The sequence below is a fragment of the Nyctereutes procyonoides genome, unplaced genomic scaffold, assembly GCF_905146905.1.
Source record: "Nyctereutes procyonoides isolate TBG_1078 unplaced genomic scaffold, NYPRO_anot_genome, whole genome shotgun sequence".
Lineage (NCBI taxonomy): Eukaryota > Metazoa > Chordata > Mammalia > Carnivora > Canidae > Nyctereutes > Nyctereutes procyonoides.
In genome coordinates, this window is record NW_026575147.1 from 11,086,253 (window position 1) to 11,100,651 (window position 14,399).

Below are 14,399 nucleotides of genomic sequence, written 5' to 3' on the forward strand. Positions count from 1 at the left end.
GTGTGGGGGGGGGAGGCGGGTAGTGGGGAGGTTGGGAGGGCTCAAAAGATACCCTGAAGGCCAGGCTGGCTAGCTAGTGCAATTCAAGTAGAAAACAATCTCAGAGGTAATCTGGACCCCAAATTCCAATTTAAGTCTGGCCACCCAAAGCCAGAAGCAAACTGATCCTATGACCCTGACCTGGCTTTACACTCACCCCTCATCTTGCCTTCAGAAAGGCCCCAACCAGGCCCTGACCCCTTAGGCAGAGGGAGAGCCCACCATGGTTCTGGGGTCATGCACAGCTCACCTATTTCTTCAATGCTGTATTCTTTATCCTGGAACACCACGTGGTCCGTGAGGTACACAGGAGCCTTGAGTCTGCGCTGCTGGCAGAAGAGGTGGAGAAGCTGGGAGGGGCGGAGCTGGTCCCTCCACTGGTTGGGTCCAGAGCTGAGGCCCAAACACAAGGCAAAGAAGAGATGCTGCAGGGCGCCGCCGAGAATAGGGGTACACAGGAACCTGTGTCCCCACATGCATAGCCACCCACCCTTCATTTTCACACTGGGTGCCCTCACTCACCATGACGGGAGAACTCACTTCACACAGAGAAACTGAAGCCCAGAGACAACAGGACTTGTTTAAATACATACTGAGTTAGAACCTCAATATTTCCAATTTCCAGATTTAGAGAATCAGACTCAAATGAGCCCCAAATTGACAGTGGACAGGGGCTGTCCATGTGTGAATTCACCTGACATGGATCCCCATAAGCTCAACTGGGGCCCATGTGTCCCATTGTCTGTCTCCCTTCTCCTTTCCGTCCTTCCTCATTCTTCCCTCTACACGTGCTCGGTAGTGTCTTAAGGAGAACTGGATTACGACAACACAATGAAGAGCCAGGTTCTTAGAGTCAGACTAACAGGTTCAAATGATAATCCCACCACTACAAGCTGTGCTATCTCTGGGCCTCAGTCTCCTTATCTGTACCATGGGGACAAGACGCCAGTTGGCTTGAGTGAGAGAAGGCCTATCAAGTGCTAAGCACAGGGCTGTCACACAGTAAGTGCTCAGGATTCGGGTGACAGAGGAGCAACCAGTCCCCATGCACCTACACACAGTACGTCTGTGGGAGTCCGCAGCGAGCCCCAAACTTGGACAGCAGCCTATCCTCCAGGTCAATGACTGTCTCCCCAATCTTTTCATCTTTGGAGAGGAGGTCATAGTCATAGAGTGTGATCTTCAGGTCCTTCTCCAGAGGCAGAGTGCAGGTCAGCTCGAACATCCTGTAGGGGGCCCAGGGCAGAGGTCAGGACGCTGCAGGCTCCCCAGCGTTGTTGGACACAGCGGGTACTCAAGAGAGGGAGAGCAGGATAAGAGCAGGGGCTTAAAAGCCTTCCTTGGCCCTCTCCTCCCCTTCCAAGAGTGGCCCTGGAGTCTACCATCCTCGAGTCCCCTGTATATCTTAAAATATTACTCCCAGCACTCTACTGGTACTGCACTTTCCTGAGAGTGTGAGTGTGTGTGTATCTGTGCACATACACACATGGGTGTCAGATGTCCCCAGATAATCTGGGCTGAGCATATAGAAGGTATGTGCCCAATGAACCACAGAATGAACAAATTGAATTGGAATAGAAAGTTAAACTGAAGCTTTTACCATGACACCAGGAGACAAGGGATGTCAGGTTGCCAGAGCTCTGGAATTTACCAAGGGGATGGCCTGGGACCATCCCCTACTTTGAGGACATGTAGGGCTTTACACCTCCTTGCAGTGTGGGAAGGAGGATTTGTGAAAAGAGTTCTTTGGAGGGAGCTCCCACTGTGCTCTGAGATCCCCATTCCCCTTTTAAGGTCAAATGTGGAGGTATAGCCCCTTCCCCCCTGAAATATCTCCCTACAGGTGGGAGACACAAGCCTGGCACCTGACTCATACTCAAAGAAGAGAAAGCAGATGGCAGCAGACAGGAGAAGACAGAGGCTACACTGCTCCCATCCTGGCTGGGACACCATGAGGCCAAACCCAAGCTACTTGGAATCCCATCACCTGGGACCTGGGGCTCCAGCAGTGAGACTCTGGAGAAGCCCATCTGAAAAGGGCCACCAGTAAAGGGACACAGCATCTGCCACTTCCCTGGAGAGTCAGTGGGTGGGCTCAGAGGGGCTTTCTGGAAAAGCACTTAGAAGAAAATATAACAGCTTTAAACATTTGCCACCCAGAATGCCTAGGAAATATAAGGGCAGTGAATAAGCACATGGGCTCTCCTCTCACAGGAGCTCCCCTGGTCCTGGCCATGCATGATCCAGAAGCTCGGGGGCTAGCTGGAGGTTGACGGGAGACATTAGATGGGACAGGGAGAGAGGCAAAGCCCCCTCCTGCCCCTCACACACACATCCACGTGCTGCATGCAGCTACACCCAAAGTGGACCTAGCTGGGAAAGGAAACGAGTACCCCAGATAGAGCCTGTCAGGTTCATGATTATATATGAACGGACATTCTGGTTACCACCTTGAGACTGGGTTTAGGACAAAGCAGATTGTCTAAAAGTAAACAGGAAAGTCACCTGCCTGCCACGGTTTCCACTCACAAAATGAGGAAGGTAACTCCCACAAAATAAATGTTCACAGGACATGGGCTGACAAAGACAAAGGTGTGTTCTCATTACGTTCCATGAGCTGTGCATGTTCAGCATAGGAGTTATACAAAGGAGTTTCTTCACTCACTCCCCCACCTGGCACTGGGCCCTGACACACACCTCCACCTGACTTGTGGAACAGGCCCAATCTGCTGCCCAGTCACCATTTGCCCATGGCCTCACTGCCAGCCACTGGAGCTCACCAAATAGAGCTCCTCCCCACCTTCTTCCCTGCGGCCCTTCCCTACCATTCCAGCCTGTCACTCTCATAGAGGCTCATCACTGGCAAATGGCGATTCTCCAAGCTGACCAGTCCTTGTCACAGGGCTGAGTGGCCCACAGCTAACCCTGCAGATACCGGCTTATGAATTCAAGGTGTCATGTGTCAATATCAGAATGACACATCTTCTCCTACCAGTGCTAGAGAAATAGCCACCAACTTCCCTCTGTGAATCTGCCCTTTCTCCAGTCTAGTTAAATAAGCTCCCATCCAGCCCATTCAGGCTGCCTGGGAGCTGTGCCCATGTAAGGGGCACTGATTCTTCCTTTCCTTGTTCTTAGATTTCAAGAAGCACTTTACTACCTTCCTCGGTCTATCCTCTAGAGATGAACATGCAACAATAAAAGACAACAATGACTAAATGCAACATGGGATCCTGGATTAGATCCTAGAACAGTAAAAAGACAGTGGGGAAATTGGCCAAATTCTAATAAAGTCTAGCATTTAGTAAAATATCAATGTTTTGGTTTTGACAAAATGAACCACGGGTTAGATGTTAATGGTGAGGGAAACTGAGTGTGAAGCATATATGAAAATTGTGCTATCTTGGCAACTGTTCTGTAAATCTAAAATTATTCAAAAGTAAAATTAATCTAAAAAACAGAGTATTTAGCAAATGCAGGCTCTGAGTTTCCATTTAGATTTATGATCTTTGAGGTAATTGTTTATGTGATTAAGTAGGAGCTTCTGCAGGGACTCAGGCCTTCAGCACATAATGAAAAGCAAGCCGAGGTTACACCCCTACAGCCCTACAAACATGCAAGATTAGGGGCTACAGCTTTGGGGCAGGAACTGGGCACTTCCCAGGGCAGCCGCGTATCCCGCACTAGGCTGGGGGTTATCCAGATTGCACCTCTACCCCCCAGACCCAAGCTGTTCCCAACCTACTTTCCAAACACAGGCTCCAGAGTACAGGGAATGTAGTTATCCTGGTCACTCACTGATTTCTTCCCTATGGAGATCTTGATGTAAGGATCACACTGAAGGAAGAGACAGGAAGACTTCAGTGACCACTCTCCCAACACACTTCTGAGGCTTCTTCAGTCCCCTGCCTCCCAATGGAGCTAGGAGGCCAGCCATCAAGAAGTTGCCATCTTGCCATTGTGCCAAGTCAAAGGCCCCATCCTGCATGCAGACCACCACACTAACTGGCCCTGAAACGGACTTCTAGTTACAATCTAGCAGTAGAAATGGGGGATCTGAGTCCTCCATACTCCTAAACCACTGTTCTACTGGGAGAAGGTGGGTGAGGGCAAGGCTCACATCCTCAGAAACACAGCAGCTTGCATTATATATGTGACTGAGCCAGCTAGGGTCCTCTCTGTGACCTCTACTTCAGCATATGGAAGGGAGAGAGATGGCCAGACTTTTTCAGCCCAATCCAGCCCAGGCTGGTCTGCCCCAGATGCCTCCGGCAAGCCATAGCCTCCAGTTAGGTCCAGAGTGTGCTCAGGGTCAGTTGTGGCATGAAGAAATCTTGAAGTGTATGTACTGACCTGTGAACTCCCTGGGGGAGAGCTGTATCCAGATTCTGCAACCCGTGTGCACCCCAGCCTGCTGTTTTGGGAGAACTGAGAGCTCCCGGAATGTTACCTTCCCATTGGGGTCCTTGGGCTGCAGGCCAAATGCTCGGATGATATAGATGCGGACCAGGCACTCCTGAGGCCCTTGGGCAGCCAGCTGGTGGAATTGTCTCGGGGGCATGGGAACAGCCGGGTCTTCTGGGAGGGGATAGATTTTGAAGAGGCCCTGAAAAGAATTCATCTCATTCATCATCATCATCACCAACACAACCACCATCATGACCATTACCCTCATCTCTGCCAGACTCATGACACCTGAGATCACCACCAAGTTCACCACCATCCCTACACCACCATCAGATTCTGCATCAGTGATGTCACCTTCACTGTCACCCACATGGTCACCATGTGCCAACATCAACACCATGGTCATTACTGCAGTTACTAAAGTATCCCTGATCCCACCCCTTTCACTTGTTGACGCCACTTCACAGTTTCAGGCCTCCCAGGTAGGGACCTGTTCTTAAGAACTTACCTTAAACTCCCCAATAATAGATGGGTCCTCTGTCTCCTCCTGAGTCTTGCCCCGGTAGAGCTTGAAGGTGTTACAAAAGTCAGACAGGCCCTCAAAGGCCTCCACGTTCTCCAGTTGTGTGTCATAGACCTGCCACATGTGGGGACAAGAAAGGGGGACGAGGGAAAGAGAGAAAGAAGAGGGCCAGCCAAGGAGGAGGAAACATGGCAGTATTTAAGAGAAGATGGCCAAGAAAGAACAGAGAAGAAAAGGAATGGGGGAAGGGCCGCGTGCATATTTGAGAAGCAAAGGCAGGTAGGAGAGGGAAGCGAGAACAGCCAAGAACAGAGAGGGCAGAGAAGGAAAGGGCAGAGATGGAGATGAAAATGACGCCAAGAGTGGAGAGGAAAAAGAGGGGAGGTGGGGGACAGGAGGGGTAGGATGGGGGGAAGAGGGGAAGACACGTGTTCAGCACCATTAGCGACTAGCTTTCTGGTGAATCCAACATCCTAGGTATCTAGGAGTCATCACCTACATGGCTGGTGTATTTTTTTAAGAGAATCAAATCCAACAAACACAAATGAAACTTAACTGACATTTCATTTGAAGATCTAGACAGAACTCTGGAAAATTTAAGGTCCATGTTTCAAGCCACAGATGCTCCCTGTCTAGGACGCCCAGCTGGTACCAAACACTGAGCCACAGGGGCCTTCTAAGCACAACTTTAAATTTGCAAACTCCAGGAGCACTGGGTAGTTCAGTCAGTTGAGTGGCTGCCTTCAGCTCAGGTCACAATCTCAGGGTCCTGGAATCGAGTCCTGCATCAGGATCTCTGCTGAGCAGGGAGTCTGCTTCTCCCTTTCCCTCTACCTCTCCCTCTGCTTGAGCATGCTCTCTCAAATAAATACATAAAATCTAAAATAGGGCAGCCCCGGTGGCGCAGCGGTTTAGCGCTGCCTGCAGCCCAGGGTGTGATCCTGGAGACCCAGGATCAAGTCCCACGTCAGGCTCCCTGCATGGAGCCTGCTTCTCCCTCTGCCTGTGTCTCTGTCTCTCTCTCTGTCTCTCTCTCTCTCTCTGTCTCTCATGAATAAATAAAATCTTTAAAATAAAAAAATCTAAAATAAATAAATAAAAATAAATAAATTTGTGCACTCCATTTATCTATTCCGTTCCTCTCAAACAGCCACTGACTTCTATTTGTTAGACTAGTTTTTGGAATTACTTAGGCTTAAATGAAGCAGTAGTTTTCTATCACAAATTATAAAACATACCTAATGGTGATATTAAAAACTTAATATATGTGCTAGGTTGGTTACACCTGACACTGACTGCCAAGATGCTCCAGGTAAGTCCCTTTCTCATACGGCTATTATTCCTCACTTAGGACAGACCAAGTTCTATCCCTTCCAAGAAATATTAATTAATGATGCAAGTGAGGCAGGTTCATTATTAAAAATTCGAAAATACGAGCAAATATAAAGAAAATATTATTTTTGTCACTCATTTTGATTCTCAAAAATAACAGCTAGTTATTGGCTTAATATTTGATATGTACCATTTTGAACATGTTCTTGATCCCTTTATATACTTTAAGCATTTCAAAGGTCAGTTCCTTCACTTGTCAATTCTACTACTTCCTCTGCTCCAGTTCCTTATTTCTGTTTATTTCTGCTTTTATTTTTATTACTTAGTTCTTCCCCTTACTTTAAGGGTTTTTTAATTCTCTGTAACTTCTTCCGTTGAAGCTTTATTTACTTTTCTCCCCCTATTCTGATAAGGAGAATGCTTGTTGCTATAAAATTGTCTCTGCTTACTACTGCTTTGGCACAGTCCCATTTGTTTTGACTGTGACATTATCATATTCATTTTCTTGCCATGTCATAGTTACAGTTTTATTTGTTTTGTTTTATTTGATCCAAGAGCTAGATGCTTTTTTTTTTCATTCTTTTGTTTTAACTAAGATAAGCTTGTAAGGCTATAAACTTCCTCTGAATGCTGCTTTAGCTATAACAAGTAAATTCTAGTATGTGGCATTTTATCCTTGTTTCCCAGATATTCTGCAGTGTGGGTTTGTGTTTTCTCTTTCACCAAAAACTGTTAAAAGAGATTTGGTTGTTTTATTTTTTAATTGTCTAGTAGGAAAGAACTTTGGGGCTTTTGATCTTGTTATTAAGTTCTCATTTTACTGCATTATAATCAAAAATCATTGTCAGAGGTATGCCATTTTTTGAATTTTATTAAAGTTCTCTTCAGGATCTGTAATGTGGTCCATCTCTGGAACTGTGCCAAAGGTATGGCCTTTGTTTTCAGGCTACAGGAGTCAATCAGGTGAATAACTATGCTCTTTTCTATATCTTTTCTGTATCCTCTTATGTTTGTGTTCCCTTGAAACTGACATGAACTAAGAGAGAAAAATAAGCTTCCCCTACCTACTAGTTCTTTCCTCCATCTCCATCTCCTGTAATTTCTGTTTTGTAAATATTGATGTTGCATTATTCAGCACATAGATATTCTCATAACTGTCATCTCCTGGAATTGCATGGTTTAATGTTATAAAGTGTCATTCTTTGTCTCATTTAATTTGGGGGACCTGAATCCATTCTCATTTAATAAGAAGATGGTGACTTCCACTTCTTTTTCACTTGCATTTGCCAGACATGCATTTTCAACGTCTTTCATTTCAACCCCCACGAATCTCCTTATTTTGGAGTTAGATTTTGCTTTGAGATCTGATTTAAATTTTGTAATTGAGTGATTGATATGACATGCATTGATATGATAGATATATCTGATCTGGGTTTACATTTATATTATATTACATATTTTATATTATATATTTATATTATTATATTTTTATTTTTATTTTACATATATTTATATTATATTTACATAGTCATATAATAGGTTTATGTTACAGTTTCCAATTTTGCTAATCTTTTTTTTACATTTTGCGTGGTCTGTTTACTGTGTGTGTACATTTCTGATAAGCTGAGTTTATATTCTAATATTATTATAAATTTATATATATTAGAAATTCTCTAAGTTCTGTATGTCTTTAGGGACAATATCTATGAGTTCCCTACTATGGCAATGATAAAATGATGGAATTTTATCTCCCTCTCTCTCCCTCACTCAATTTTAAGCAGTATTTACTCCATACTATTTGCTTATTATTTGCTTATACTCCTCTTATTTGATTTGCCAATTTTAAGTATTATCTGCCAACTCTATCTATTCTATAACATGGCAATCCATGTACTTACTCTGTATCCTGTCATCTTTCTTCCTTCTTTCTGTGCCTAATTTTTTTCAAGATTTTATTTACTTGAGAGAGAACATGCAAGCAGTGGGGAAGGGCAGAGGGAGAGAGAGAAGCAGACTCCCCACTGAGCAGAGAGCCCAATGCAGGGCTCGATCCCAGGCCCCTGGGATCATGACCTGAGCTGAAGGCAGACACTTAACCAACTGAGCCACCCAGGCACCCCTGCGCCTGATTTTTGTTACTTCCACATTTTTACTGTATATATTTATGTTCTGTCCAGTTACCCTAATTCTTCCATTTATGTTCATTGTAGGTCTAAGGCAAAATATGATCACAACCATTCCCTTTGTTCTGGCTTTCCCAGTTATCTCTTAATTGACTAAGTTTAATATCTAGGAGCTCCTCAAGATGGGAGCATGAGACCCATACCCCAGTTCTTGAATATGCACCCTTTGTAGCTATCATTCCAAAAGGCAGATAGGCTGAATATAAATCCTGGGCCACCCTTTCTCTCCTTGAAGGTCTTACACATGGCACATTACTGTCTTGGCATATTAAATATTGTAATGGAGAAACTGAAGCTGCCTTGACTTATTTCCTATTTTAAATGACTTAATGTTTTGGGGGTCGTGTATGGGCAGTCAGTATGACTGCCACAAAAATTCTTTATCCCTAAAGTCCAATAACATATACTAGGATATGTTTCAGGGTTGACCAAGCTGGGTCGATTTTTCCTGACTCCCAGTGGACACTGTAGTGTATATATTTGAGTATTCTTTCATTCCTGTGACATTCCATTAAACTCTTCAATGTCTATTTGTTTTATTTCATTGTTTTGGTTGTCTTTCTTAGAGACTCCAATTATGCAAGTGTTGGATCTCCTTTCCCGACTCCTGGATCTGTCATTTTCTCTTTTTTGTTTTATACCTGTTTGTTATTCCCATATCATTTTGCTTACTCTCATCATTTCTGTCCTCTACCCCTTCCTGTGTTTTCCACTGTGGCCATCTGCCCTGCATGCCTTCCAATTTTATGTGTTCTTCTCCTTGTTTCCAGAATCCTACCAGTTCAGTTTATCTTTTCTTATCTCATCACCCCTTGAGTTCTTTCATTTCTGCTTTGCATGCTGACTGTCCCACTTCTGTAAAGTTCATAGCAACATATTTCGTTTCATCTGCCCGTTGGCAAAATTTTTGATAGGTATAGATCATCTTCTTTTGGTTAAGTTTTGATTTATATTTTCTTTTTTTCATGGTATTTCTCAATGAATGCCCTAATAGTTCTTTTACAATTACTTGTCACTAAATGTATTGGATTCTCTTGGCCCAATTACTTCCTTTGTTCCAACCACAGATACAGACTGCTTCCTGCAAATATGGCTCATCTATGATTCTTGTGTAGCTCCGCCTTCTCTGCTTCTCTGAACCAGACCAGGTGTGAGAAGCATTTGTCACCAGCCTGAACCTGACTCCAATGTTCATATATCCATTGTTGTGAACAAGGTGGATCACTTCTATATTTCATGGTGAAACCTCAACTTCAGGAACTTTTTTTTTTCACTACTCATTTTTAAAGTTTTCAAGCACACACAAAAGTAAAGATAACTGATAACAAGCACCCATGAGCCTATAACCTGTCTTCAATAATTCTCAACATTCTTTTATTAGGAAGGATGGGGTTTTCTGAGATCTGCTACCACTATAACCTATCATCATTTTCTCTTCATTTACTGCCGAGTGGCTTCTACCCAATCTTGGTTGCCTTTGGACAGCCCTTACATGTATTTTGGAGTCTGCGGGTTTTATTTGTTTCCAACTTTTACTGAAAATGGAGTTTGTGGGTTTGAATGATTTCCAGAAGAAAAGGGAAAAAATGCTGACTTATGCAGCCATGTTCGTACTGGAAGTCTCAATAAAATACTTTTTAAATTTCCAAGTGGTTGGTCTTTTTGTTTAAACTTTTGTTATTAATTTCTCATTTTATTGCATTTTAATCTGTCTTGTATGATTTCTGTTTTTGGTAGTTTATTGCTAAACTAATATGGAATCAAATTTGGTAAATATTCTCTGAGCATTAGGAAAAATTATATTCTCTATTCTTTATTATTTTTATTCTCTATTTTAAATCTACTTTTAATGTAGCTTAAAAATATTTTACCTTGTTATTCAGATCTCTTATTTCCTTATTTATTTACTTTATGCTTCATCTGCCTAGGAGAGAGGTGCATTGAAGACCCTACTGCAACTTTAATTTCTCTCATTTCTTGCTTTCATTTGTGTGAGGTATGAGTTTAGAACTTCCAACCATTTTTGCTTTAAATATTTCTAAGTTTATTGTCCTGTACATGAATGTGTGGGCTTTTTCTCATTGAGACGTGTATCTTCTATTTATATAAAACACCCCATTTTGTTTCCTTTGCTTCTTACTTTAAATTATATGTTTCTCTTTTATTTGCACTTATTTTGTGTTTGCCAAAATATTTATTTTTTAGATATTCTAAGTTGTACTATTTTAGACATACCTCTTAAGAACAGTCTAGTGAGTTTTGAATTTTATCTCATCTGAGAGCCCTTACCACTTATTAGAGAAGCTTAATATATTTTCATTTACTAGAAAAAGAAATATGTATTATTTTTTCTATTGTGTTTTTCTAGGATTTCTGTTTTTTTATGCTTTCTTGTTTGTATCTTTTGTTTTCTATCTTTGCTACCAATACTATGAGTTGTACATTTCCCCCATGCTAGTAATTTCCAAAATATGAGTTTTTTCCCCTACCCATTGTGTTCTCCATTCTCTCCATATTGCTACAGGCTATTTTACAAAAACTCTTGGTGGTGGTTTTCTTTTATTTACTTATGCTTAAAGGACCAGTGTTCCTTCCAGGTCTGGTTTTTTTCCCCCAGAAACAGGTTGAATGTGTTTTGTTTTGGATGGTCCATCTTCACTTGGACACTGTCAGAGATCTCCTTGGAGAGGTCAGTCTGGAGGGCTGGGTGCCAGTTCTATGTCCAGCCTCTGAGAAAGCAGCAAAGGGGCCAGGGCCATGGGCCATGCTGGCAGGAGTCCTCACTCTTGGTTTCTCTCATTTTCTGGCAAGGCCACAGTACCACATGCCAGACCTAATGTGTCGGACCTTCTTCCTGGTACACAAATAGTTTAGTCTCTTTGCCCAACCTCACACACCCAACTGTAAGTCAATGAAGAATTTGCTGCCTAAGGAGGCCTATGCCTTTGGATCCACTGCTCTCCTCATCTCTGCACATCCAGGCCTCCAGCCACAGTTCACCCAGAGGCCCCTAGTGTGTCAGAGACAACTCTTGCCACCTTGTAGAATCACCCTCCAGAGTGGCCACCAAAGGCTTTCAGCCAGCAAAGCTACCTGAAAGCCCAGACCACCCACCACTCCAAATGGCCTCCAATCCCATTCAGCCAGTCCTCTTTGGGGTGCTCTTCGGGCCCCTTTCCTGTCTCTAACAGTCTTTGCATACTTCCTCTAAGCTGGCATGCCAGATAAACCAAGGCAAAATACAGGACACCCATTCAAATTTGAATTTCAAATAAATAGCAAGTAATTTTGTTAGATAAGTATGTCACATGCAATTGGGGCATAAGACATACTTATCTAATAATTATGTAAGATACTTATACTAAAATACTATTCCTTGTTTATCTGCAATTCTACTGTAACAGCATCCTGCATGCATTTGGCAACCCGCTCCAGGATCCTCTCGACTCCTTTGGGGTGTAACTTTGAGTCACCTCTGGTTATCTTTTTTAAAAGGAGTCTACTTTTAAAAAGCATAATTGTATTTATGGAATTTCCTCAAAATACCAGAATTTGGCTGACTCATCCCTGGCTTTGTTTTTGTTTGGTTGGTTTGCTTTGGGGGGAGATAGGGGGTGCTTTTTTTTTCAATGGAAACAAAGTTTACCATATTTTTATATTTCTTAGGCAATTTCTGTCCCAACTGTAGAGGTGGAGTAATCAGAGCTACATTCTCTAGCTGACTTTTTCCTTTTCATTTTAACACAAATTTTTTATTATACAAAAGTTCAAATAACTTGAAAAGAAACAGAATAGTATAACAAATCCCTAAGTACCCATCTCCAAGCTTTAACAGTTTTCAATATTTTGCAATTTTCATAATTTTTAATATTTTGAAAATCTACCAGAGGGCCACTCATATCATCTATCTTCCTGTTTATTTTTCTTTCCTTTCTTTTTCTTTTCCTTTCTTTTCTTTTCTTTTTTCTTTTTTTTTTTTTTTTAAGCATCTTCAAACAAACCCCAGGCCAGGCATTATTTCACCCATAAATACTTCAGTATTTTTCAACATTCTTCCAAAAATACTTTCTTGGTAATTCCAGCCCACACTGACTTCTTGCTCTAAATCAGTGGGTGACCTTTCTCACCTCAATTAATTCATCAGGACTCATTGGCTCTCAGGCACCGAATGAGGAAATACACACATATAGTCAAAGGAAGTGACATATGAGTATATGTTTTGTCTTCTGTGGCACCCCCACTGTCCTTCATGTGTGCCCAGGGTCTTTTAGCCAAAGAGCACACTGCAGAAAGGCCTCACCTTTAGAGTGTCAAAGCCCTTCTCCAAGTATGAGCCGCACTTTTCCCTCTCCCCTGTGGAGGCAAAGAATTTGCTCCACCAGTCGATGAACTCTTCCTCCTAAGTGGATAGAAAAAAAGAGATAACTTCAGAAACAGAATTTGCCGAGCAAGGCCTTTCTGGACCAGACACGTAGCAAGGCTGATGGGCCGGCATGGACTTCAAAGCTCTCCTATTGGATGAGTTCCAGGAAGCAGACAGCCAGAACTCCCCATCACTCCAGGGACAGACTGCACAGACCAGATCAGAAAAAACATTTGAACACCTGCTCGGCATTGAGAGGAGGCTCTGGTCCTGGCTCTGCCCTTCATTCATTGTGTGATGCTGTTAAGCTCTTGGGCCTCCCTTTTCCTTTCTGTAATGTGGACATGATCATTGTCATACCCTCAGAAGATACATATAGTAACTCTTTAAGGGAAAATGTCAGTAATGTGGTTTTTATGAATAAATGCAGTAGACCCAGGAGAATTCAGACCCCAAAGAGCTATCCTGCCTTCCCAGCTCCTAAAAAAGAAGCATGAGAAATCAGAACTTAGCTTTCCCAAGGTCAAATCAAGGCAGAGTTCCTGAAAATCAACAAATGCTTACTAAGTTCCCATTATTCAAAAGACAGTATACTATATGGAGGAAATTAGGTGAAAAGAAAAGAAGTTTGTGACAACACACTCTCTCCCCTGTCCTTCTGTTGTAACACATACCAGTCTCCTCAGCTCCACACATCCTGCACATGGTATGTCTATAGTCTCTCTTAGCTCTTGTGTCTAGAATGTTCCTCCAGCTCTTTCCTGTCTAGATGTGACTGTCCCATCACCCAGGGAGTCAGCAAGCCTCCTGAAGGCAGGACAGTCATTCTTCCTCAGTCTCCTTCCAAATCCTCCCTGGAGCTGGGCACTCATTCTGTGCCTGTCAATACCATTAAAACTCACTCAGTTAGTGGGAAGGGCCAAAGACAAGGTGTGAGGAAAGCCCATCTGGAACTTGCTTTTCCTCCTCTGTATAGGGGTATGCTAGGAGATCTCCCAAAATTCTGCTCTGATACTATAAAATCAATGAGATTGTGAAAATGCTGGTGGCTCCCTTTAAATTAATGTTCAGTCCTTTGAGTTCTGGCTTCTTATGGGTGAGAACCAGCTAGAACCAGAACAACAGTACCTGAGCAGGCACAAAGGGGACAGGGTAGGATAAGGTTATCAGAGTCTCCACCCATACTGGTAGTGTGGCCCTATCACCCACTGTGTGGCCAGAATGTGATCCCCAGACACACAGCACAGAGTATGGGTATCAGAGTAAGGCTGAGCCTACAAAGCATCATTGTCAGACCAACTTACCAGGAGGGCCTTCTGCAGCCAGAGGAGAGAAAAGGCCATTCAGATGAGTTAGAAACAGCATAGCAGAGTTTCTGGCTTGTAACCACTCTAGAAAAAGCCAGCACTGAGGCAAGGCCCACCCTAGCCCTGATATGGTAAGTTTAATTTAAAGAGAAAGATGCCATGGGTGACTGAACATATGCAGACATATATACCAAAGGCATAACACAGAAAAATATATTTACATAGACATTCCCAAGAGAGATGTT

At 42.9% G+C, this 14,399-nt stretch overlaps 1 protein-coding gene across 22 annotated transcripts in view; it reads right to left on the minus strand.

Annotated features, from left to right (window-relative positions):
* DYSF (dysferlin) overlaps positions 1-14,399 on the minus strand; it is a 215,386-nt gene that overhangs the window by 20,625 nt on the left and 180,362 nt on the right. For all 22 annotated transcript variants that reach the window (XM_055312238.1, XM_055312229.1, XM_055312250.1 and 19 more), the window contains 6 exons: positions 12,785-12,883; positions 4,955-5,083; positions 4,490-4,645; positions 3,785-3,876; positions 1,095-1,265; positions 290-432 (listed from right to left, as the gene is read on the minus strand). In XM_055312238.1, the coding sequence (XP_055168213.1) occupies positions 290-432; positions 1,095-1,265; positions 3,785-3,876; positions 4,490-4,645; positions 4,955-5,083; positions 12,785-12,883 (790 nt within the window). The remainder of the gene's footprint in view (positions 1-289; positions 433-1,094; positions 1,266-3,784; positions 3,877-4,489; positions 4,646-4,954; positions 5,084-12,784; positions 12,884-14,399) is intronic.